Consider the following 26,652-nt stretch of genomic DNA (forward strand, 5'->3'; position numbering starts at 1 on the left):
TAATATTTAACATTCACTTTAATATAGTTACAGGTAAGGATCTAATTTGAAAATGAATGTATCTCATTTTCTAATATATAAATTAACTCAGCTAAAAAAGCTTGGTAGAGGACTGAGAGATGGCTCAGCATTAAAGAGCACATACTTCAGGGATCCTGAGTTGAATTTCCAGCTTACACATTAGGTGCTTCACAACGCCTGTAACCCCAGCATTAGGAGGAGCTTATTTCTTTGATCTTGGCAGGCACCTCCACATACCTATACACAGACACATACACGTGTAATTAAAAATATTTATTAAACTATTCATTTATGTTTGAAGATAAATATGTATTTTGTTTTTATTTCTTGAAGGGTCTGTATGGGTTTTGTGGTTTTCTTTGTTTGTTTTGGAGTTTTTCATATTTATTTTTGTTTCTGTTTCTCTCCCTCATATCCCCCCCCCCCCCGCCCCCCGTCCCGAGACAGGGTTTCCTCAATGTAACAGCCCTGGGTGCCTTCAAACTCACTCTGTATAGACCAGGCTGGCCTCAAACTCACAGAGATCTGTTTGCCTCTTCCTCCCAAGTGCTGGGATTAAAGGCTTGTACCACTACTACCAGGCAGAATGTTATTTTCTTTTTCAATAAAGTTAGGAAAACATTTTGGTTTTGTAACTACACTTAAAAATAAAATAAATCCACCCTACTGATCTCTGAAATTAGACTGAAAAGGATAAACTGATTAGGTTGTTTTGTTGTTTGTTTTTTTGATGCTTCTGTTGCTCATCTACTACTATGTATTTTTTCTTGGTGGTGGATATTAAACTGATTTTTAAATTTATCTTCTTAACTAATTTGATTCATTTAAAAAAATTCTCTATAGGCTAAAGTGATGGCCAATGAGGAGAAAAAATTCCAGCAACACATTCAAGCTCAACAGAAGAAAGAACTGAATAGCTTTTTGGAGTCCCAAAAAAGAGAATATAAACTTCGAAAAGAGCAGCTTAAGGAGGTACTTCTTTTACAAAAGTTCCTTGTGTTTTTCTATTAGTTGTGTTTAATAGTTCTCTACTTAGCAGTTAGCATAAAGGTTTATTTGTGGCCACAAAGTAAATATCTGCTTACATGAAAGCATTAATTATAATCTATAATTTATTTAAGTTTTCTAGTTGAGTAGGAGTGATATAGAATCATTTCCTTAATCTAAATTAAGAAAATTTAGGGGCTGGAGAGATGGCTCAGAGGTAAAGAGCACTGACTGCTCTTCCAGAGATTCTGAGTTCAACTCCCAGCAACCACATGATAGCTCACAACCGTCTATAATGAGATCTGGTGCCCTCTTCTGGTGTGCAGCTGGAACACTGTATACATAATAAATAAATCTTAAAGTAAAATAAAAAATAGATATGGTATTGTTCACCTGTAAGCCTGTACTCAGGAGTCTGATGAAAAATCTACCAGTATTAATTATCATCTTAGTTTATCTCCTTGGGTAATATGATTAGTTGTTTGTTTTTTTCAGTTTTGCCCAATATGAATGTATTTCCATTAAAGAAATTTTTAGAATCTTGTAAAACAAGGGAGTTAAAATTATGCTTAAATCTTTTATCCTTAATTTTTTATAAGATTTATTTGTTTGTTTATTGTGTATATGGTGCTGGCAGCAAATCTCATAATAGATGGTTGTGAGCTATCATGTGGTTGCTGGGAATTGAACTCAGGACTTCTGGAAGAACAGTCAGAGCTCTTAACCTCTGAACCATCTCTCCAGCCCTATCCTTAATTCTTATTAAGATACCTTTTTTGTCTTTTTTCTTTTCTTTTTTAACTTGAAATCAATTCTGTCTCTTCTTGGAAAGATTTTTGAACTTTTACTTATTAGCCAATCATTCTGTGCTTTAAAGTCAGGAACCATGAAATGAAGTTGTGTAAAAACTAAAGCTATTCATTTATTATGGTGTACATAGAAACAAATTACTTAACTTTTCCAGGTCGGCTGAGCTCTTGTTAGAGAGAAAACACTATTACTTTTTAAGTTTATCATGTAATGGATTGGGGATGTAGCTTTCTTCATTGCCAGGGCCCTACATTAAGTTCCCTTCATTGTGAAAAGTAAGTAAGAGGCTGGAGAGATAGATGGCTCAGAGGTTAAGAGCACTGACTGCTCTTCCAGAGGTCCTGAGTTCAATTTCCAGCAACCACATGGTGGCTCACAGCCATCTATAATGAGATCTGGTGCCCTCTTCTGGCCTCCAGGCACACATGAAAGGAATGTTGTATACATACTAAATAAATAAATCTTTAAAAAAAAAAAGAGCTCTTAAAATACACATGTTTTAAATGGATGCTAATATTAAAATTTTTTTTAAAAAAGTAAGTAAATTTTATCATAGCTAGTCATGAGGATGCATAACTACATAATTCTACCACCAAGGAGGCTAAAGCAGGAGGATTATAAATTCAAGAGCAGCCCAGGCTACATAGTATAACAGTATCAAAACTCAAAACATTACTGGTTAAATGTACCAGGTTACCTTATACATTCATGTAGTTAATTTTTATCTAGCTGAATTTTTTTTTTTTTGGTTGATTTTGTTTCCAGGAGCTGAATGAAAACCAGAGCACACCTAAAAAAGAAAAGCAGGAATGGCTTTCAAAGCAGAAGGAGAATATACAACATTTCCAGGCAGAAGAAGAAGCTAACCTTCTTCGACGTCAAAGGCAGTATCTGGAGCTAGAATGTCGCCGCTTCAAGAGAAGAATGTTACTTGGGCGACATAACTTGGAACAGGACCTCGTCAGGGAGGTATGTACATTTGAATGCTATAGAAATTTAAATAGATAAATATATTCAGTGCTGGAAATTAAAACATTTATTTTAAGACAAGGTTGTACTCTATGGGCCAGGTTAGCCTAAAACTCACTATTGAGTTCAAGCTTGTTTTAAACTTGTGTGTGATAACTCCTGCCTCATCTCCCGATTGTTGCAGTAAAACTTTTTTTTATCAGTGAAACCTTTGTTAAAGTTGAAAATTTTTGCCAGGTGTGGTAGGCCAGGCCCCAGTACTCTGTGTTTGAGGCCAGCCTACTCTACATAACGAGTTCCAGGACAGCCTGGGCAACAGAGAAACCCTGTCTCAAAAAACAAAACAAAAAGAAGAAAATTGAAAATTTTCAGTCACTTCCAAATCACTGCTTTTCTACATATATGTCTCTTTACTTGAGTCATTAATGTGCAAATGTCCACAAGACCTTTCTTTCCCTGTGATAGCGCCTTAGAAAAACATCCTCCTGTTAGCAGTTTTTCTTCCTTCTAAAAGGGCTCTGCTTTTCTCCCTTATGTACTAACCCGTGCAAAACACATTTGGGAGGTCAGTGTATTTATCTTCCTCATTAGAACTGACTTTATAAAGTCACAGACTTTGTTCAGTTCTTTATATGCCCCAGTGTCTACCCTATGGTAAACATTCGATAAATAACTCATTGATAATATGTGCTTGACAAAAACTAGTTTTTAAGTATGAGAAAATTAATTTGGCAACTTTTACCTTTCCGACTTGGAATAGCTACCATGAGGTATATATTACCATTTAACAGTTTTTAATAATCATGTTATTTATTACTCGGGCAAGTGTTGTTGAAAGGTTTTGTTTATGCTTTTATTTATTTTTGGATGTGAACACATGAGTGTATGGAGGTCAGAGAACTCCTCCCAGGATTTAGTTGTATTCTTCTGTCTTGTGGGTCCTGGGTAACTTCAGGCTTGACAGTCAGACATTTACCCTTTGAGACATCTTGCCAACTTTGAGAGCCCATTTTTCTATTAAGATGTTGGGATCCACCTGCCTCTGCTACTAGAACACTGGGATTAAAAGCTTGTGCCACCAGCCCCAGTCTTATTTTAAGAATTATCCCCTTGTCTTGCATGCTGGTACACTCAGGAGGCAGGGGGATCTTTGTAACTTGAGGCCATCCTGGTCTATAGAGTGAATTTTAGGGCAGCTATAGATAAACAGAGGAGCCCTGTCTTGAAAAACAAAAACAAAGAAAAGGCCGGGCAGTGGTGGTACACACTTTTAATCCCAGCACTTGGGAGGCAGAGGCAGCCAGCCTGGTCTACAAGAGCTAGTTCCAGGACAGGCTCCAAAGCTACAGAGAAACCCTGTCTCAAAAAACCGAAAGAGAGAGAGGGGGGGAGAGGGAGAGGAGAGAGGGAGAGGAGAGGAAGAGAGAGGGAGGAGAGAGAGAGAGAGAGAGAGAGAGAGAGAGAGAGAGAGAGAGATATGACTTTCAAAGGACTTTTCTTTTATTCAGTTCCCAACACTCCCATTAGGCAGGCAGCTCATAACAGTTTGTAATTCCAGCTCCAGGGGATCTGACATCCTCTTCTGGCCTCTCAGAATACCCAGACACATGTGCTATATATGTACTCACATACTCATAATTAAAAGAAATCTTTAGAAAATGCACATAAATTTACTTATCAGTTATACATTGGGAGTTCTATCCTGTATAAATAGTAGCATGATATGATGCAACATAGTTAGACTTTCATTGTTACCTTTGGTAAAAGCAAAATAAAGAGAACCAGCTTAAATGACTAGTCATGTAGAAATGGTTGAAAATTGTATTACAAAGTAGTAACTTCCAGTAAAAATAAAATGTCTTTTTCTGGATGTGATGGCACACACTTGTAATCCCAGTACTTGAGAGGGATAGGCAAGAAGGCTTTTTTCATTCTTGGTCTGGGCATGTATGCATTAGATTGTCACATAAAGAAAATAAAGCTTTGTCCCTATATTATTCAATCAGTTGAGTTTTTTTAAATAATGGATTATATCCCAATAAATAAGATAAAACTGAGAAACATCTACAAAAAGCTGTTGACCTCTAGTGATAGTTTTCAGGATAGTGGATGTCATTGATTTTCACCTTATTTGTGTGTCTATAGGTATACATTACTTTTAAAAAATATTTTTGTACACGTGTGTATGACTGTATGTACACCATGTATATGCAGTACCTGTGGATGCCCTGAAAGTGGAAGAAGCTGTGAGTCACTATGCAGGTGCTGGGAACTGAAACCTGTAGGAGGAGTGGCGGGCCACTTCCTGCTGCCCGGCTCCGGCCACTGGCTACCTTTACCCCAGAATAATTACACGAAACTGTATTCGTTTAAACACTGCTTGGCCCATTAGCTCTAGCCTCTTACTGGCTAACTCTCACATTTTGATTTAACCCATATTTAGTAATCTGTGTAGCACCACAAGGTGGTGGCTTACCGGGAAAGATTCAGCATGTCTGACCTGGTAGCTGGCTTCATGGTGACTGATTCAGAGAGGAGAGGCATGGCATCTGACTAACTTCCCTTCTTCCCAGCATTCTGTTCTGTCTATTCCACCTATCTAAATCCTGCCCTATCAAAAAGCCAAGTTTCTTTATTAACCAATGAGAGTCCTCCATCAGAAACCAACTCCTTTGCATGAACATCAAGTGCTTTTTTTTTTTTTTTTTCCCACAGAATCATCTTTTCAGCTCCCCTTTTTATTTGGAAAAAAATATTTTAAGAGAAATAAATTTCTCAATCTATTTATTTATTTATTTATTTATTTATTTATTTATTGGTTTTCTAAGACAGGGTTTCTCCATGTAACAGCTCCTTGACCATGTTGGCTTCGAACTCACAGAGATCCACCTGCCCCTGCCCTTGCCCCTGCCCCTGCCCCTGCCCCTGCCCCTGCCCCTGCCCCTGCCCCTGCCTCTGGAGTGCTGGGATTAAAGGCAGGCGCCACCACCATCCAGCAAATATTTTTACTTTTATTTTATTATATTTTAGTTTTGAAAGTGTCTGCTGTAGCTCTGACTAACCTGGAACTTGATATGTAGACAAGGTTGGACCTGACCTCAGAGTAGAATGTATTTCTGCCTACTAGTTCTGCTATTACAGCTGTGAGCCACCATGCCCAGCAAGAAAAACATTCATTCTTCACCATCGTGTGCTACATATTATTCTGAGAAGCTTTTGATTAAGAACTTAGTTCTTTGAGGAGGAGAGGGGATGGGAATTTGGATTGGTTTTTTTTTTAAGTAATAAAATAAAATAAAAAAGAACTTATTTCTTCATTAAATCTATGAAATAGAACTAGGATATAATAATAGGAGGGAGAGTTCTTTTTATGTACAAACAGCACTCATACACACAAACACAAAAGGCATGGAAACTTAGTATTTACTACGCAGCCATTATTGGAGCACAGGGTTAATTACATCAACTTTTTGTGTTTGTGTTTTGTTTAGTTTTTTCTTTGTTTTTAATGAGTGGGTTTGTATGCACACTCAGTCCTATGAGTGTAACTACACATTAGCCAATGTCTGCATGTGGAGATCATAACACAACTTCAAGTGTTGGTCCTTGCCTTCCACCATGTTTAAGCTATAAATTATACCTTTTTCTTTTGAATTATATTTTAGGAGTTAAACAAAAGGCAGACTCAGAAGGACTTGGAACATGCTATGCTGCTACGACAGCATGAATCCATGCAAGAACTGGAGTTTCGCCACCTCAATACTATTCAGAAGATGCGCTGTGAGTTGATCAGACTGCAGCATCAAACTGAGCAGCTACTAACCAGCTGAATATAATAGCGAATGGGAACGAGAACTAAGGCGAAAACATGTTTATGGAAGTTCGACAACAGCCTAAGGAGTTTGAAGGTACTGTTAGTGTAGCTCCTGACAAGGTATATATGTCTAGTCATTGGGAATCAAGTTGACTTAGACCATTTCATTTTTAGCATGCTTGCTTGTTTCCTGTATGGACTGCCTGTTGCTTCAGCTTTTTTCGGTTATATACTTTGTATCAAAGAAAAAGATTTTTTACTGTAGAAATTCTTCATCAGTATTTTTTAAATATACACACTATCTGATGCTGACATTATAGTCTACAGGTCAACACACTAACCTGTTAGTTTCTTTCTATTCTAAGTAACTCAGTCTTGGACTCTTACTTTGATGTCAGTATGATTTATATAAAATTTTCAGCATTTAGAGACAGGGTCTCACTATGAAGCTCTGGTTGTCCTGGAACTCACTATGTAGACCATGCTGACCTCAAACTCACAGAGATCTGCCTGCCTCTGCCTCCTCAAGTGCTGAGATTAAAGGTGTGTGCCACTACCACCCAGTTGATTTATATAAAATTTAAAAATACCAAAGTGGAATTGAAGGGATGGCTCAGCAACTAAGAGCAGTGGTTGCTATTTCAGAGGACCTAGATTTGATTCCCAGCACTGATATGGTGCTTAATAACCATCTCCATCTCTAGTTCAGGGATCCCAATACTCTGGTCTTTTGATCTTTCCAGGCACCAGGCATACATGGTGCACATACATTCATGCAGGCAAAACATGCATAATTATAAAATCAAGTAATTTTTTAAAAATTTAATGTAAAAGTTTGCTCTCGTCCCTTATCCTACATTCCTAAACCCCACCAAGATTTTTTTTCAAAATATTCATCTGTCCTCCTCAAATGGCACTTAACAATCCTAAGAAAATTTTCAAATTTCATAATTTATAATGAATATTTGAAGAAATTGAATTAGTCTTTTAAAGCATACAAAACACCAAGCTGGGCAGTGGTGACACACACCTTTAATCCCAGAACTCTGGAGGCAGAGGAGGGCAGATTTCAGTGAGCTCAAGGCCAGCCTAGTCTACAAAGTGAGTTCTAGGACAGCCAGGGCTACACAGAGAAACCCTGACTCAAAAAACAATAAACAAGCAAACGAAAAGCACTCACTCTAAGGTTTTCATCAGTGATAGAAGTTCACTTAATCTGTACTTGTTTGCACATTAAAAAATTTTTTATGTCCTGTAAGCTCCAGGTCCCAAAGTATTTGTGTTGAAAGATTCTTTTTCTGCCAAGTCTGGTACCCCAGCACTCAACACTTACAGAATAGTCATATTGATTGCCATTGTTTTAAAAAGTTGAAATTCATGACTTTTTGGACTTCTACATTTATATAATTGAGAGAGAAGCAGATGATTCTCTCTCCACTATATACATAGTTCAGATACCCACCAAAAGGGGGTTTTTTCTTCCACCCGCTTTTTTTTTCTTATCATTTTTCAAGATGATGTCTCATACCAGTATAAAGCTGGCCCATCATGTAGCCAAAGATGACCTTGAGTTTCATTGTCTAAAGCTGATGGAATTGCTGGGATGTGCCAACACTCCATGTTACCAAGTGCTGAGGACTGAACCCAGAGTTTTGTACATGCTGAGCAAGTACTGTACTAAGTGACTCACATCGTAAGCCCCACCAAAGATATTTTAAACAGTATTTGTTTTTGAAGTAATGTCTTTAAACCAACAGTAACCTGAACTGAACCAAACTGACACCTAATTTGTTTTCTGTAGTCATACCTAATTCTGATGTGACTATATTTTCCTAGGGCTTGATTCAACTTGAACCCTTTCTTCCTATATATAACTTTTGTAGTTTGAGAGCTTTAAAAAAAAAAAAAAACAGTCTGATTTTCCTGGGCATTACGTGAAAGTGAGGAAAATGTTCACCATCTTACTTCAGACGTGAAGTAGAATGCCTTCTTCTGATGACAAATGAATGTAAGGTTTCCCTCTTGTATGGAAGAAAATTTCCTCTTATATTTCTCTTATTTGCTTAGGTCATTTTCAAACAAAATGTTTTGGTTTACCATCAATATATCCTAATAATTTTCTGTCTGCCTGCCTGTCTGTGCCACTTATAGTTTTCTATGAGTTGCTGAGCTAGAGGAGAGACTTCAGTTTGGGTACTTACATATGTTGACTAGGATTAGTGAGAGAAGGGTGCTGTTTCCTCAACCTGCTCTCCAGGTAATAGCTTTTTTGTCAGTATTATATGGGTAGAAATAATGTAATTTGAATCTATCATACTGTCTTTGGGTTTTTGAGACAGGGTTTCTCTGTGTAGCCTTGGCTGTCCTGGAACTCATTCTGTAGACTAATCCCCAGCTAAGTTTGAGTTTATATTTGTTTTCTTGACATGTATATTGAATTAACTAATTTATACCTGGCATTATCTATAATGGTAAAAATATTTTTTAACTGTAGTGTTAGCTGTGCCAGAACCTACAGTTGACTATAGTAAGTGAATATAGTCTCACTTAAAGGCTGAACTAACACACCTAACTAACATACCTTATAGTATTTTAGTTATAGCAGTGGTTTGACATGCCTTTAATCCCAGTAATTGAGAGACAGGCAGAGATCTCTGAGTTCAATGCCAACCTGGTTTACAAAGTGAGTTCCAGGACAACCAAGATTACACAAAGAAACCCTGTCTCATAAAACTAAAAATAAATAAATAAAAATAGAAAAGATAAAGTAAGCCATTACTACAGGTGGCATGTGTACATCCTGTAGTTCCAACACTGGGTAAACTGAAACAGGAGGATTTCAAGGACAACTTGGTAATCTTAGCATGATCTTGTTACAAAATAAAGCATTTTTAAAAAGGGGTTGGAATGTGAATTGATGGTTGTGTGTTTGCTGATATGTATGATGCCCTGGGTATTGTAGGGCAGGGGGGAGTATACTAAGTATGATTCTTTTAGCTTATTGTGTTAAAGAAAGACAGTTGAAATGATCATTTACTATTGCATACTAAATAATCAGCCTAAAGTTTGGTACTTAGATTCCATAGGAAGTAGAATCTGTATAGATTGTGCTTAGGAATTGAGATTATCAGGATGGAGAGATGGCTCAGCGGTTAAGGGCATTGCCTGCTCTTCCAAAGGTCCTGAGTTCAATTCCTGGCAACCACATGATGGCTCACAGCCATCTGTAATGAGGTCTGGTGCCCTCTTCTGACCTACAGGCATATGCGCAGACAGAATATTGTATACATAATAAATAAATAAATATTTTTTAAAAAAGAATTGAGATTATCAAACTGGGTGGTGGTGGCACACACCTACACACCTTTGATCCCAGCATTTGGGAGGCAGAGGCAGGTGGATCTCTGGGAATTCAAGGCCAACCTGGTCTACAAGAGCTAGTTCCAGGACAGGCTCCAAAGCTACAGAGAAATCCTGTCTTGGAAATTTAAAAAAAAAAAAAAAAGAATTGAGATTATCATGGAAATAAAAGAAACATGCTTTATTTTGTGCCTCAGATATGTGGTAAAATATCTTGTGTTTATAACTGCCATAATTTGATATAGGAGATGAAATTTAGGCTTATGACTTGAATCTTTGCGAAGTGCAAAAAGTATCTGCAGTCTTACTTTGTGGCTTTCTCTGTTTTCTTCCTGTCTTTGTGTGTGTGCATGTGTGTATAAATTTTTTTCTTTCCAGTGTGTGTATAAATAAAATTTTTTTCTTTCCAGTCTAAAGAACTTCAGATAAAAAAGCAGTTTCAGGATACATGCAAAATTCAAACCAGACAGTACAAAGCATTAAGAAACCACCTACTGGAGACTACACCAAAGAGTGAGCACAAAGCTGTTCTGAAAAGACTCAAGGAGGAACAGACTCGGAAGTTAGCCATCTTGGCTGAGCAGTATGATCATAGCATTAATGAAATGCTCTCCACACAAGCTGTGAGTTTGCTTTGTTTAAGCAAAACAAATTTATTGCCCCTTTCTTTCTATAACCTATATGAAACCCTAGCAGTTGAAAGATAAGTTGGGAATGATAGCTCTTTAATAGCCCAGGAAAAATAGTGGTCATCCGTATTCTTCCTATTCTTAGCATTGCTTAGAAAAAGCATGGTGTATATAGAATTTCACTAATACATTTAAACACAAGATCCTATAAAGGCCCTCTGCAGGTGTGGATTTCAACAGTTTATCATGATCAGATGAGTAAACTGTAGGTAAAACATACTTCTGTGTACAGGAACCTAAATGGTTACCTTGGAGCACACAACTAAAATACTGTCCAAGTGTTTTCTTAAAGGACTAAATAATATTTTAGACTTAGCAGACCAGAAGGTAAAATTGACAGTGTTGTGTAGGTATATCTTTTTGGTTTTTCGAGACAGGGTTATGTGTGCCACCACCAACCCGCTTGTGTAGGTACTTTTAACTATTAAAAGTGTAACTATGTTAGAATGTAAAACCTAGTTTTAGCTATTGTACTGAACAAGCAGCCACCCAGATCTGGCTTGTGTGCTGTGCTTATTCACTTTGATTTCTACTAGGAATGGAGAGATTGAGCACTTTAAACTACCCAATCATATTTTAGATTTTTATTAAGAAAAAGTATAGTTATTCAGGCATCTTCAGGACAGCTTCTGTCACGCAGTATTGGTTATTGTATTTCTTTTTCAGGGATGTCCACACCCAGTTATATAGCTTACAAAAACGTGGTCTGTCTTCTCTCATTCTTCTGAAAGTTGTGAATGGATAGTTCACAGAAAAATATATCAGTTTCTCTTTTTTTATTTCAGCTGCGTTTGGATGAAGCACAGGAAGCAGAATGCCAGGTTTTGAAGATGCAGCTGCAGCAGGAACTGGAGCTATTGAATGCATATCAGAGCAAAATTAAGATGCAGGCTGAGGCCCAACATGATCGAGAGCTTCGAGAGCTGGAACAGAGGGTCTCCCTTCGCAGGGCACTCTTAGAACAAAAGGTATAGATAGCAGAAGCAAGAGAGTTCTTTTAGTATTGTTTTTTATCAAAAGAACTATATGTGTGTGTATGTGTGTGCGCACAAGCTTGGAGATGGGGTCGTGTATTTTTATTTTCTTCCAATATATATGTATGTTATATTGTCTGTGTACATATACATGTTTATGTGTGAGGACAGGCTTTTGTGCCATGGGTTGTGTGGAAATCAGAATGTCAGGTGTCACTCTTCATTTTCCACCTTGTTTATGGTAGCTGACCCACACTGCTTTCCATTTTACCATAAACACATAAATTACAGATGTGCCTTTTCACATTTCGCTGCCCTCTCTTCATCCCTCCCTCCCTTCTTATGAGACAAGCTTTCACGATGTGACCCTGGCTGTCCTGGAGTTCTGTGTAGACCAGGCTAGCTTTAAACTCACAGAGAAGGTGTACCAGTATACCTGACTTATTCTAGCTTTTACATGGGTTCTGGAGATCTGGACTTAGGTCCTTATGCTCGCATGTCAAACACTTTTACCTACTGAGCCATCTCCAAGCTCTTGTTTGCTTTTGAGGTAGGGTCTCATTCCACAGCCCTAACAGGCTTTGAATTTGTTAGGTAGACCAGGCTGACCTTGAACTCACAGAGCTCTCCCTGCCTCTACAGGTATTGGGATTAAAGAATTACACCATCACATCTTGTTATTTTCATTTTTAGACTGAGGGAATGAGCCTAAGGCCTTGCACTTACAAGAACTCTACTAATATCAACAGGGGTTGCATTAGATTTCTTTTATAATACTGTCTTTTATTAGTTCTAGTTTGGTAGTTTAAGTATTCAATATTGAACTTTTTATTTATTGTTTTGTTTTCAAGACATCATCTCACTATGTATCTCAGGTTGTCCTGGATCTCACTATGTAGGCCAGGCCTTGAACTCACAGAGAGCCACCTGCCTCTGCCTCCTGGATGCTAGGATTAAAAGTCATGTGTCACTACACCCAGCTCAATAATTTAACTAATGAGTTCTAAAACTCAAAGGAATATGATTATTGGGTAAAGATTATGAGCCATGAGAAGACTAAGACTTGGGATTGTGGAGGTATGAAGGAGCTGCTGAAACAACTCAATGAAGGTGGAGCTCTCTCAAATACTGAAGTTTACATGCATCTCTGTGTCCATGCTCTCTAAGATCTGAATTGTCCACAAATCCTTCATTTATGTTCTCACCATCATTAACCAGACTCAGAAAGAAAACCACAGAAAATTGTACAGGGACATGAAGTATAGGCCCATGGATGGACCTATGACCCAAGAAAAAATGACCCATGCACCAATGAGCCCAAGGAGAAAGATAAGTAGTGGGCTTTACCCACTGTAAAAGTACTTTATCAAGGCCTGAGGTTCCCAAAACAATAAAGCACACACAAAAATGAACTGAGCCTGGTGGCACATACCTATAATCTCAGCCCTTGGCATGTGGAGGCAGGAGGATAGGCATTCAAGATCATCCTTGCCTACATAGCAAGTTTGAGGTCAACCTGGGTTACATGAGATCTTATCTCAATACAAACAAAAAGAATATAAAGCTATGTGAAACCACAGATTGTGAGGGGAGCAATGATGGCTCCGTTTCTCTTCTTGGTCTGCCTAGCTCCATCTAAGGGGGCTGCAGGAAGGTTTACATAGTGAGGAAGAAGAATTACAGTGATTACCTGAGAGAGAGACAACCAAGAAATCATACTTCACTCGTAGTATCTTTGGTCTGAAACTATGCAAATGGTGGGAAATTATTAAGAAACAGAAGTTAAAACCAGTTTCTCAAGCTGAAAAGTTATACCTCTTATACATCTAGATTCATCATTACTATTTGGAGCTTTTTGGGGGGATGGTAAAGACAAGTCCTATAGCTTAAGTTGGCTTTGATTTTACCCGATAGCACACCTTTAATCCCAGCATTCCGGAGGCAGAGGCAGGCGGATCTCTGTGAGTTTGAGGCCAGCTAGTTCCAGGACAGGCTCCAAAGCTACAGAAAAACCAAAAAAAACAAAAGAACAACAAAAAAAAACTGTTCAAAGTACTAAGGTGTATTGTGTGTCTGTCTGTCTGAGAGAGATTAATTTCATAAAAAGGATATTAGCAAAGCTTTTGGAAAATTTTATAAAGGGAAGACATTCTTTATGAGAAATGGTAGTCATTTATATACTAAATTCAGTGATATGTTCCAAAGTTCTTGAGTAGTAAATTCACAATAGCTGAAGTAGTGTCAGTCCATTGTACAGTATTAGTACTTGCCTATTGATCGTCTTAAAATTACCATTGTACCATTGGCTTGTAGTTTTCTGTTCATGTAGTTCTTGTTAAAAATAAAATGCCTTACTTAGCTTGTGTGTGTGTATGTGTTGTTGTTGTTGTGTTACTGTTAATTAGGAAATTAATGTTTGTTTATTTATTTTAGTCAAGCCTGGTGGCACAGGCTTACAATCTCAGCTACTGGGGAGGCCAAGTTCAGTCTCATAAAAAGCAACTCAACAAGACCCTGTCTTAAAAGCAGAAGCTGGGTGATAGTGTTGGCATCATACACCTTTAATCCCAGAATTTGCAAAGCAGAGAGAGGCACATCTCTGTGAGTTTGAAATTAGCCTAGCGTACAGAGATAGTTCCATGACAGCCAGGGCTACACAGAGAAACCCTACCTGGAATGGGGCATAATTAAATAAGTAAATAAAAATAGGGCTGGTAAGATAGCTGAGCAGGTAGTATTTGCTGCCTATTTGACAAGTTAGCTCCCCAGGACCCACATCAACTGTCATCCACCGCTTCTGCTATCCCTCTTCTTCCTTCTTCCTTCTTCCCCTACCTTTCACTCCCCTGCCCTCTCTTTGATGCAGAACATTTTACATACTAAGCACATGCTTTATGAGCAACATTCCCAGCCCCAGTTCTTCAAAATGTATGGAGTCTTACTTCAAATCTTTCCTCCAGATGAATAGCCTCCTGGATGCTGGGGTAGCAAGCATACATCATGAAGCCCAGCAGTGAAGTCCATTTAAACAGTAAAAGGAAAACTTTCTGTTGCATACATGAGTTAACAATCAGAATCTACTGATTAATATTAATAATACTCAAAAGATGGGGCTGGAGAAATGGCTTAGTGGTTAAGAGCACTGGTTCAATTACCAGCACCCTTATAATAGCTCATCACCACCTGTAACTCCAGTTTCAGAGGATCTGAACTTTCCATGAGTACCAGGCACACACATGGTGCAGACAAAATACCCATATACATAAATAAAAATAATTCAAAATGTTTTTATTACATTAAAAGAAGGATAAAGCCTTGCATGGTGACACATCTGCCATGCCAGTGCTTGGGAGGTTTGAGGTGGGAACATCCATAATTCCAGCATAGCATAAACTACATAAAGCAGTGAGCTGTTTGAACAGACACACATCTTATGTAATGTAAAAGGTAGTATCAAACTAGGCGTTGGTGGCTCATGCCTTTAATCCCAGCACTTGAGGGGCAGAGGCAGGCAGATCTCTGAGTTCGAGGCCAGCCTGGTCTATAAAAGCTAGTTCCAGGACAGGCTCCAAAAGATAAAGAGAAACCCTGTAGTATCTAATTGGTAGTGTTTTCCTAGCATGCTGGAATGCTGGAGACCCATGGTGTAATCACCAGTACTAACTTCATCCATCGCCATCCCCCACCCCCATACGTTTTGTTTTGTTTTGTTTAAACTTCAAGGAAACTGATAAGATGGTATGCCATATCATGCTGAATCCGGTGCAGTTTGGTTTGGTTTAAAACATGCATATACTGTCCTCCGACACAGAGAATTATGACTGATGCAAGAAGATCGTGAGTTTAGGCCAGTTTATATCAAATGACCAATTCGCCAATCCTTATTCAACTTAAATATAAACATCCCTCTGGATCTACCATTTATAGAAAATATATAAAGTAGAGCACAAGAGAAAATACTAAATGATGACATCAAGATGTAATTTAGACATTTTTAATAGGACAAGTGAGCCAGTTTACAATGTGAAGGGTGAGGGGAATGGACAGACTGCTGTAAACTAAAAAAAGTTAAGGGCAAATAACAAAATGTATGGTTTTTGTTTGGGCCTCAATCCAAATAAACAAGTTATAAACAAGACTTTTGAGATATTAGAAATTTAAAAACTAAAAATTTGTTACCAGTTTATTAGATATCACAATGAAGTCGTTATTTTGTTAACTCTTATTAACATGAAATCAAAAAGTACAGTTTAGCCGGGCGGTGGTGGCGCACGCCTTTAATCCCAGCACTTGGGAGGCAGAGGCAGGCGGATCTCTGTGAGTTCGAGACCAGCCTGGTCTACAAGAGCTAGTTCCAGGACAGGCTCCAAAGCCACAGAGAAACCCTGTCTCGAAAAACCAAAAAAAAAAAAAAAAAAAAAAAAAAGTACAGTTTAGCTGGACACTCCAGATGTAGGGTCAGGATTGTGAGTTCCAGGCCGTCTGATCTATAAACTGAGTTCCAGGCCAGCTAAGGCTACACAGTGAGATCCTTTTTATTTGGGAATAGAATATTTTCCAAAACTTGGCAGTGGTGGCAGTGGCACACACCTTTAATCTCAGCATATCTTTCATTTTTGTTTTTTGAGACAGGGTTTCTCTGTATAGCTTTGGAGTCTGTCCTGGAACTAGCTCTTGTAGACCAGGCTGGCCTCGAACCCACAGAGATCTGCCTGCTTTTGCCTCCCAAGAGCTGGGATTAAAGGCATGTGCCACCACTGCCCGGCTTAACATATCTTTTAAAATAATTTTCTGTATATAGCCATAAAATAGCTGTTGATTGTTTTGAGTAGTTTTTGTTGCTTTAGCTTATTATTGATTTGAGACATAAATTGATTCTTTTGCTCCATTTTCCTACCCTGACAGATTGAAGAAGAGATGTTGGCTTTGCAGAATGAACGCACAGAACGAATACGTAGCCTGCTTGAGCGTCAAGCCAGAGAAATTGAAGCTTTTGACTCTGAAAGCATGAGACTAGGTTTTAGTAACATGGTCCTTTCTAATCTCTCCCCTGAGGCATTCAGCCACAGCTACCCAGGAGCTTCTAGTTGGTCTCACAATCCTACTGGGGGGCCTGGACCTCACTGGGGTCATCCCATGGGTGGCACACCACAAGCTTGGGGCCATCCAATGCAAGGTGGACCCCAGCCATGGGGTCATCCCTCAGGGCCAATGCAAGGGGTCCCTCGAGGTAGCAGTATGGGAGTCCGCAATAGCCCCCAGGCTCTGAGGCGGACAGCTTCTGGGGGACGGACAGAACAGGGCATGAGCAGAAGCACGAGTGTCACTTCTCAAATATCCAATGGGTCACACATGTCTTACACATAATAATTGAAAGTGGCAATTCCGTTGGAGCTGTCTGCCAAAAGAAACTGCCTACAGACATCATCACAGCAGCCTCACTTGGGTACTACCATGTGGAAGCTGAGTGCATATGGTATATTTTATTTGTTTTTGTAAAGCGTTATGTTTTGTGTTTACTAATTGGGATGTCATAGTATTTGGCTGCCGGGTATTTGTGGTTGGCTTTTTGTTTCCTTGTTTTTAACTTTTGGAAAATTTTAAAACTGGGAATAGATAAATATTTCATGTGTGTGGCAAAAAAGAAATTGGCTTAATAGAAGGGGTTTTATCAGAACAATATAAAAATAAAATGAAGCATACTGGCCTGAATCATCGCTTTAGGATGTCCATAGCCTAAGAAGTTTATTGAAAGATCTAAAGACTTCCTCCATATTTCAAATTCTGTGAGTCACTGACAGCAGGCAGCGTCTGTGCTGAAACATGTTCTTACTGAAGCATACCTCCACACCTTTCTTTATGAAACTGCTCTGACTTAGCAACCTCATTTGGACTACAGCAGAAAACCATGAACATTAAAAGATTGTATTTACCTTTTCAGGTGGTAGAAGATCATTTAGTTTTTTGCTAAGTGCATCAGAAGTTTGTCCCTGATTTTGTAGGTTGTGTTGTTGTTAAGATGGCATTGCTTAAGGAGATCATAAGCTGTGTGGGGATTGCACTAACAGGCTTGTCAGCAGCTATCAGAGGAAAAACAGAGGGTTGGGACCCTAAAAGTTCCTGTGATACATGTGTTCAGCATGGAATGAGGAGATAAAGCCTATGTATCATGATATTTTGTTTCTTGTAGAGTGATAGCTCATGCTACCCAAACTATAAGACACCAAAAAGTACCTTTGCTTTGTTTGTACAAAATCAAAGACACTTAGCCAACACAAAGCAAATGCCAGAGGTATTTGAATGATGCCATATTTGTGAACTGCCATCTATTAGAATACTCATCACACTACATAGACATAATTTTATTTATCCCCCTTTTGGCTTATGGGATTTCCTGTTTACAAGTAGCAATAGTCAATTATTTAAATATTTAGTTGCCACTAGGAGTCACTGAGCCAATGACCACCAGCTGCTGACTAATCTTCACACTGTAGATGTTGCTCCATCTGCAGGTCCCCTATGTTTAATTGCTGTTTTTGTTGCTGCAGTACCTTACAAACTTTTAGTTCATTGAGACTTAGTAACCATCTTGGTTCATGTTACTTCCCCACAATAGTAAAGTCCCTTTCAGAAGTCTCTAGTGCGAAAATACTACTGAGGAGAAACTAGGTAGTTTGGTGAGTGAAAGAAAACAACAACAAAAATTAAAAGTAAGTTATAGTGATCAGGGACCACTAACCTGGGAATGTGTTCTATGTTTTCTTCAATGAAGGATTAATCCAGTGTTCTAAGTCAGTGCTAGTTAGTATCCTCCAGTTGCTTGTGTAGAGCTTGAGGTGGAGGTAGGCAAGGGGCAGTGCCGTTTTTAGTGACAGACCAGAGTTTCTTACAAGTTATTGTCCTGCTCCCTCTTCAGTTGTCTTGAAGAGCTCTTGCTGCTAACTCTGGGTCCTGCTTTTCCTGTAATTGGAAGGCAAGAACACATTTAAGCATACTTAGAACAAACTAGCGACCAAATTGTCATCTGCCACTATTGAAGTTCTTGGTTTTCTTAACAACAGATTAAATCTTGTCCAGGTATGTCATTCCAGTCTCTATGACTTGCCCCCTTAAGGAATTTCTGACTTTGGTTTAAGGGTTTCTGACACTAATTAGAAGAGAAATTAGATCAGGGTGTGGTGGCATATACTTAAAATCCCAGCAGTTGGGAGATAGGAGTCTGGGGTTCAAGGCTGCCTTCAGCTGTCTCACAGAGGGAAGAAAGGAAGATGTTATTATATAGATCCTTTGAAAACCAATATAAGGTTGGTGGCAGAGTTCACACACACTCTAGTCAGGGTTTTAAACATGATCTACATCAGTTTTTAGGTAAACATTATAGTTAATGAAAGGGGCTTTTTTAGTTTTTTTTTTCTTCCTGCATTCAAAATTCTATTCAAGAGTTTCAAACAAATTGAGAGTTCTATATATTTGAAGGAAATAAGGGAAAGCTTTAAATTTAATAGGATGTTCAAAATCTAAAAGAAGACCATCTTTATAAGATGATCTTATAAAACCATTAAACACCATGCTTCTGCATCTGACCCTATCTACTTCTGGAGGGTTAGAATGGGAAAATAAATCAGATGTGAATAGAAAATTCCTTCAGACTCCAAACTATTACCAGAGATACATCCTATAGTCTAGCTGTGAGTTTCACTTGGTCAGATTGAGTTGCTGAGTCCATTTTGATCATAATGTACTCATACTAGTGTGACTGAGTAATGACTATGTGTTGTGTCCAAAAGAGATCTCTGCCTCATTTAATTGTGTGGCACCGGTTTTCCCATATAGGTCATGATTATACCATCAGTTTAGTTAAAATACATGTTGTTTGCAAAATGATTAGCGTTAATAGGTTGTGTGTAAGCTATAACTTCTGAGTAATCGTGTACATGGCAGAAACTGTGACAGTAAAAACTGGTAGCAGGAAAATTTGAAAGGGTTTAAAATACCCTGAAGACAGGGCATGTACTTTCTGGGAAAAAAAAAAAAATGTGGAAATGTCAAAGTTTGACCAGTTTAACACTACCTCCTCCCCATTATTATGTGTGTGTTTAAGAAGGTGAGAAGTGTGGAGAAGTTAGGATCTATATCTGGTATCCAGAGCCTAGTGGGGAAACGTTTCTTGTTCTCCCTTTTTGGGGTCAGCATTTTAAACATACATAGCTTCATATCTTAAGACATTTTATTCCTAATTAAATTCCCCGCCCTTTGCACATAATTTTTCCTTTAAACTTAGCTCTAACCCTAAGTTGTGACATCAGAAAGTGTTTGCACTGTGTAAACAACATTAGCTGAAAGCGAGTTTATTTCATTAGAGCTCCTATTTTCTGTATGTTTCTTTAACTAGAGTTGAACAGTCCTGAACATGGAGTCACACCCACAGGTGAACACACTCAGTCTCAAGTCAAGGCCTTGCTAGTAAATGGAACTTTGTAATAGTTATTATGATTTTTTGACTGTCTGGACATCAAGTAAACAACATTCAGAACACTAAAGAAAATGTCCTAGAGATTCCATCTTGCTACTAACAATTTTTTTGTGTACATCCTTTTTTTGTTTTTCAGAACTTAAGGCAGAATTCAGTAATTTTGTGCTTCTGTAAATGTCTAGCATTTTAAGCATATATAGACTACATTGTTTTGGACACTGGAATAATATGATTTATTTTCACCTATAAAAATGACTTCATTGTACTTGAACACCTTTGCATTTCTCCATTTGTGCCATTTACAAGTGGAAATAAATTGTATTATACCATGATCTACTGGCTTTTTAAAACTGTTACATATGCACATTTTTGGTATAGCTATTTTCATTTGTATGTGTATATTGTGTGTGTACATATATATATATATATATGAGTGTCTATATGTGTGTATAGATGGATGGATAAACTCATTCTATACATGTCTGCCAGGGCTCAGTTTTGAGTTCTGTTGTTTTCTTTTTTATCTTCTGTTAAGGCAAGGATGTGTGTGTTTTTAAAGAGTACTCTGAGCTGATATTTATGAGAAGGTGATTAGTAGATTCAGTTGTTTCCTTTTTAATCTCTTAGCACTTGTATCAGTGAAGAGAAAGTTAAGTAAAATGAAACCATAAATTTCAGTGTAGTAAAAATATGATAGGGAAGGAGCCAGTTGGTGTTTCTTTGAGTTTGTTTTACAATGCAACAAAAGATAAAAGCAGGAGAAAAGTGAACTGTGCAAAGAACACTGGTGGTGATTTTCCACAAAGGTGGAAAGCCAGTGATCCATTCTTACTGTTCATGCCATGATCCTCCACTCTTAATACTGATAGTTCTGATTTTGCTGAGGATCAAAACTGCCAAGAAAGAAACTACTACTAAAACATATGTAAGGTTCTCCTACACTGTAAAATCACAGGAGATGACCACTGGGAGAGAAGGCATGATACTGGCTTCTTGAAGGGCTGTCTCCTTTTAACTTACTCTTCTTGCTTGCTAATAGTAAGTTCTTTATGCACCTTCGACCCCTTCTGAGCCACTACTATTCAAGCAGATATTTGGTCCAACGCAATCCCTTTCTTAGTTTCACTTCTTTTCTTTTGAGACAGGGTCTTGCTTTCTGGTCTGGTAACTGATGTTCACCCAGGACTGGCCTCAAATTTCTAGCACTCCTATCCCAGCCTTCCAAGTGATGGGATTATAGGTGTGGGCCACCATGCTCAGCCACAGCAGCCCTTTCCTTCGGAGGTTTATAGTTCTGCATTCACTCGTTCAGAATGTGAAGTGTCCTAATGTGTATTAACTTCAGAAAAATAATATATTTGAGCTGTCCTAAGTGTGAATCTGCTATAATGAGAAATTCTTACTTCTTACATAGAGCCTTCTCTAAGGAGCAAAGTCAAAATGTGGGCTGTCATCGCTGAGCTGCTTCTCAAATTACAGATCATTACTGAAGATAAATACATTGTTTTGTTCCCCCCTTTAACAGAAGTCTCCCTTCCCTGTTTAGCATCGCCTTTTAAAAGGCGCTCACCCTTAGTTAAGAACTGGAAATTCCCACCCTCGGATTCCTTAAAGGATGAAGAGTGTGCTGTACACTCAGCATACATGCCTCTTGTATGCAAGGACTACTGATTGACGTCTGTTTTGCTGTGTCTGGTTATGTTGTCTGCACTTTTATGAAATCACTACAGTAGATCTACGTTGGAAATAACTATTGATTTGTAAGGAAATTTTTATTAAACACTGTAGAAAAAGAAAGTAAAGCGGAGAACTCTTCCTTCTTGTGCATTTATATTTTCTGCTGAATTCTGGTAGCCCATTTTAAAGTTGTATTGACTTGTTTATTTTCCTCTTTGATTATATTCAGACTTCCAAAGTTTTATTCAAACAAGTGCTGGCCTTCAGATTATAAATGTATGAAATATGCACCGTATCTGCCTATTGCAGACTTTTGAAACTTGCACTGCCCATTCATGCAAAAATAAGTATCTTAAGAAACAGAAAACACAAACTGGGGAGCCATGTACTGTGTCACCATATCTGTTAACTGTTTCCAGCAATCCAAACTGTGTGTGTGATATTGGTGTGTGAGTGAATGAGTGTGATTTTATTTTGCTTTGCTTTCCTTTTAAATATACAAGGGGTTCTTCTTCAAACAGAGGAAAAAGTTAATCCTCTCCAGTTGATGCCCACTGGATATAATAATCTTTACATCTGTAGGTAGTTGGGAATATAGAGAGAAGAGAAGGTAAGACTTCTCAGTGAATGACAAAGGGTGTCTTGATGCTCAAGAATCCCCCTCCCCTAAAGTACGGGTAATTCAGCCTGCACAGTTTCCTTTCACTTGTAGTTCAACAATTATGAGTGAGAAATCATGTAATTATCTGTAAATATGTAGCTAACAAATTGACCTAGTTTCTGTATTTTTTTTGGTTTTGTACTAAAGTTTATAGGTCTGTGCCAGCTAGAGAGGAGTTGCTGTCATTGCTAGTTGTGGTTCTAGCATTTAACCCTGAAACCATCCTAGGTGACATTTTTAGAATTAATGCCTAAATGTTGTTAAACAGGGAGAAATGGAGCTTAATCATTGGTCAGGTTTGAAATCTTTTGAAACTAAGTAATTTTATTTAATATGATTACATGTCAGTCATGAGTGAGGTGTAGGGAGTCTCCCTCCCCCAGTGGCCATGTTTACAGAGTGTTTGTCTATAAAGTGCAAGTGTGTTAATGTTATGTAAATTATGCAGGTGATAACTATGGTTTGGGACTGTTTATGGGCTCTTTTAACTGAATTTTAAAATGAAATGAACTATGCTTATTGCTGGCACATTGATCCCATTTCTGGAACATTTTTCCTACGTCCAGAATTCCGTATGTTCCTTGACATTATCCCCACTTAACCTCCCTTCCTCTGATATGCCTTGTAGCTAAGATATTAAAGACTGTTGAACATAGATGAGGGAAATGTGTTTCTTAAAAATCCATGAACCCTCAATTGTATGCTTTCAGTATTGTGTTATATGTTTCTATGGCAACTTTGAAGTCAGTGGTTTAGAAATGAGATACCAATGTTAATGAAAAAGTATGTACTCTTTGCTTTTGCATGGCTTGGCTTAGTATCCAAGGTATATTAGAGCCACTTGAAAGCATGAAGACCAGTTATGGAAACAGGTTTCTCTTAGTGGCACATTTTGCTTTTTCTTAGCCCTCAAATACATTGCCTCGGCATGAACATTATTGTTAATATAAATTGTACATGGTCATCAAGCGAATTCTGTAATTTTGAAAGATGCAGCTGCCTGATGTCTGAAGTTTGGTTGGTCTCTATCTCAAATAACAGTGTGGGTATGGGAGCCCTTCTTGCCCCTTTTTGGGTCTTAAACAGGTATATCAATTTATCAAGGCGTTGGCTGCCCCTGGGGTATTGCCATGCTGTTGTCTTTGCTGCCCATTCATTCCACATGTGCTGTTGTCCTTCCCTGCATGTCATACTCTCAAAGAAGCCATCATCCTTTCTTCCTAGCAATTTTATTTTGCCTTTTATTCCACATTAAATGGGAATTGTGCCTATTTAGATTGCCCCTCTAGTTAAATACACATGTAACCCAAGCCAGAGTCAAGGTGGTAAAACATTTTTTTTTCAAGTCTACTTGGCCAGTAATTTACCTAGCAAACTTACCACATTATCTTGACACTTGATAGAAGAGCCTATTAGGAGTCACGTGGTTTCATAGAGTAAAGTCCAAGTGAAGAGGGATGTGTGGGGTTTCCATTAGGAAATAATTTTGTTATTTTACTTTTTATGACCCTCTGCTAGTTTAGAATAGGTTTTCTCTTTTTTTTAAATTTTTTTAGGGAAATTTTTACAAAAGCAATGGTCTGATGTAAATAACCTTTTAAAGTACAGTGCACATAACTTCCCTAGGCTGTTCCAACCTGACTTTGTAAATGCTTTAGAGTTTTTAAATTAACACTGTGTTGCTAAATCCTATTTATGTAAGTCTGAAAAGGTTTTTATCCCATGTAAAACATTTAAATAATGCAGGTTATAATGAGCAAGTTAGCTTTGAGAACCCCTCCTTTTAGTATATGAAAAAGCCTAATGCGCATTAATGAGGTTGGAGAGACTATGAGAAATATGTATAGTGTATATTTTAAACAGCTTTGCTTGTATTGTGAAGATGTAAGAACAAACTTGAGATTTTTAAAGTTAACTATTAACACAGTTTTAACGTGAGTTACCCCACTGGGTTCAAAGCATCTTGAATGTATAACCCTTCTGTAACCCAGGCTGGTTTCTGCTTTTACCGAATCATCTAAACGTTATTTATATTTTTAGTTTTATGTACTCATTTCTTTTCATTTTCCTCAAACAGCATGGTTTTTTTGCACATGTAGAAATTTTTAAAAAGAAGGAAATTAATACATGATTTTTTCTCTGAATTTTCTTCACTTCAGTCTTTCTACTAACCTCTTAAAGGCCATGGCATTCCATTTGCTTTATTTGTGCAAATGCCAGGGTTGGTTTTTATTTTATTTTTGCTATTTACCTTAAAAAAAAAAGACAATGCTTCAGTCAATTGCTTTTTTTTTATTTAAAATTTAAAAAAAAAAGAAAGAAAAAAAAAGCTGTAACCTTATCATTTCTGAGTAGACCATTGAGAGAGAAGTGCACACCTGTCGTCCCAGGACCAGCTTTGGTGGCTAAAGGGAATACTTGAACTAAGCGAGATGTCCTGTACAAAATGTGGAATGTGCTGTCCACAGTCTGTTTCAGTTATTCCCACAAGTCAGGTCCTGATAAATGAGGGTTATCAGCTAACTGATATGATATCATTGAGGTTCGTCAATGAATTTGTACATTTCTAGTTCCCTTTGGTGAAGGGGAAAGTGATTTTGCAAGACCTAGATTTTGGCTTGGTTTCTTGCCTCCTTTTTTGGCAGCCTTCATTTCCTAAAGCCCTTGAGCCTGTAGGGTTTTCATAGTGGACAAAGGACTTATGGTCGTTTAAAACTGGGATAGATTTTGGGGAAAGGGCAAGAGATATATTGAACATACAGTATCCTAGCACTTTTAACAGTGGATAATTTTGAGTAAGCCCAGTCCTTTCCAATTTTAGACTAAACAGATGCCCACAGTGGAGGCTTACAAGGGTTGCGATGAGGAAGAAGCCTCTCCCTCTCTGTCCACACCAGCTGGTAAAGGTGACCGCAGGTGTGCATTTCCTTTTGGTAGAAATGGTCCACAGCACTAACTGGTAAGGCTATTGTACAGTATACTGTCAGTATTCTCTGGTTCAGCATACCTTATAGTTCGTATATAACCTGTATTAATTGTATAGATTGTGCATTTAAAGCTGTTACCAAGTTGTCAGAACCTTAAGAACGAAAACAGGTCATATGTAATATTTTGTTTGTAAGTATCCTTTGTATCATAGCAAAGGAAATGTTTAAAAGATCAACTGTAATAAAAGTAATTTTAGTACACAGAGTGTCTGCTCTTTTTCTTAATTTTTTAAAGATTTACTCACTTTTATGTGTATGGATACTTTGCCTGTATGTATGTTTGTGCACTTTGTGTGTCCCTGGTAATGGAAGATGTCAAAAGAGGGCATCAGATTCCCTGGAACAGGAGTTACAGACTTGCTGAGCCCTGGGAACTGAACCTGGGTTCTCTGAAAGAGCAGTAAGAGCTCTTCTCTATGCTACCTTGACTGGCCTTGAATTCAGAGATCCTCAGAGCCTCTGCCTCTGCCTCCCAGTCACTGTGATTAAAAACATGTGCCATCACATCATGCAGAGCAAGTGCTGTTAACCAGTGGCCCATCTTTTAGCCCTGTTTAGTTTTTTTAGTGAAATTTTTCTGTAAGGATATTTCAGGTACAGTGCTAGCTAGCTGTGAGCTTGACAACTACATCACCACCCCCCTGCCACTCCCTCCACCGGATCAGAATGGGGGATTTATGTTCTACCACTGAGCTTCATCCCCCAGCCCTCTTTAACTTGTTTTTAAGCATTGACATTGACACATGTATTTGGTGGGGGGGGGGGCAGGGAGGCGGGGTGCCAAGGTCATTTTTCAAGAGTCAGTTCTCGCCTTCCACCATGATCCCAGGAATCAGTCAGGTTTGGTGAGCATTATAACCCTGCTCAGCCCTCTTACCAACTCCTTGTCTTCGTTTTGAGATTGTTTTACCCTATAGACTAGACTGGCTTGGAACTCAGTTGCCTCTACCTCTGGTCAGGTTAAAGGTATGTCCCCTTTTAAAAAACAAAACAACTAGAAGATCTACTTGCCTCTGTTTTCCACCTACGAGGATTAAAAGGCCTCTTAGCTATAGCACAGGATCTTTCTGAGTTTCCCAGGCTGACCTTGAACTTTCCACCCTCCTTCCTCAGCCTCCCAAAGAGTTGAATGTGCCTGTCACATTATGTGGTAGAACCAAAATTGGGTCCGTTTTCAGTGTTTCTGCTTAAGTGTAGAAGAAATCAAGAGGGTTAAAATACAGAGTGTTT

General features: G+C 38.2%; 1 protein-coding gene across 1 annotated transcript in view; it reads left to right on the forward strand.

Moving 5' to 3' along the window:
* Taok1 (TAO kinase 1) overlaps nt 1-25,625 on the forward strand; it is a 95,634-nt gene extending 70,009 nt beyond the window's left edge. The window contains 9 exon segments of the mRNA XM_038325002.1: nt 865-993; nt 2,584-2,787; nt 6,453-6,613; nt 6,615-6,660; nt 6,662-6,687; nt 7,138-7,144; nt 10,372-10,584; nt 11,436-11,618; nt 16,530-25,625. Coding sequence (XP_038180930.1) covers nt 865-993; nt 2,584-2,787; nt 6,453-6,613; nt 6,615-6,660; nt 6,662-6,687; nt 7,138-7,144; nt 10,372-10,584; nt 11,436-11,618; nt 16,530-16,991 — 1,431 coding nt within the window. The 3' untranslated portion in view covers nt 16,992-25,625.
* Nucleotides 25,626-26,652: the final 1,027 nt, after the last annotated feature.

Source organism: Arvicola amphibius, chromosome 4, assembly GCF_903992535.2.
Source record: "Arvicola amphibius chromosome 4, mArvAmp1.2, whole genome shotgun sequence".
NCBI lineage: Eukaryota > Metazoa > Chordata > Mammalia > Rodentia > Cricetidae > Arvicola > Arvicola amphibius.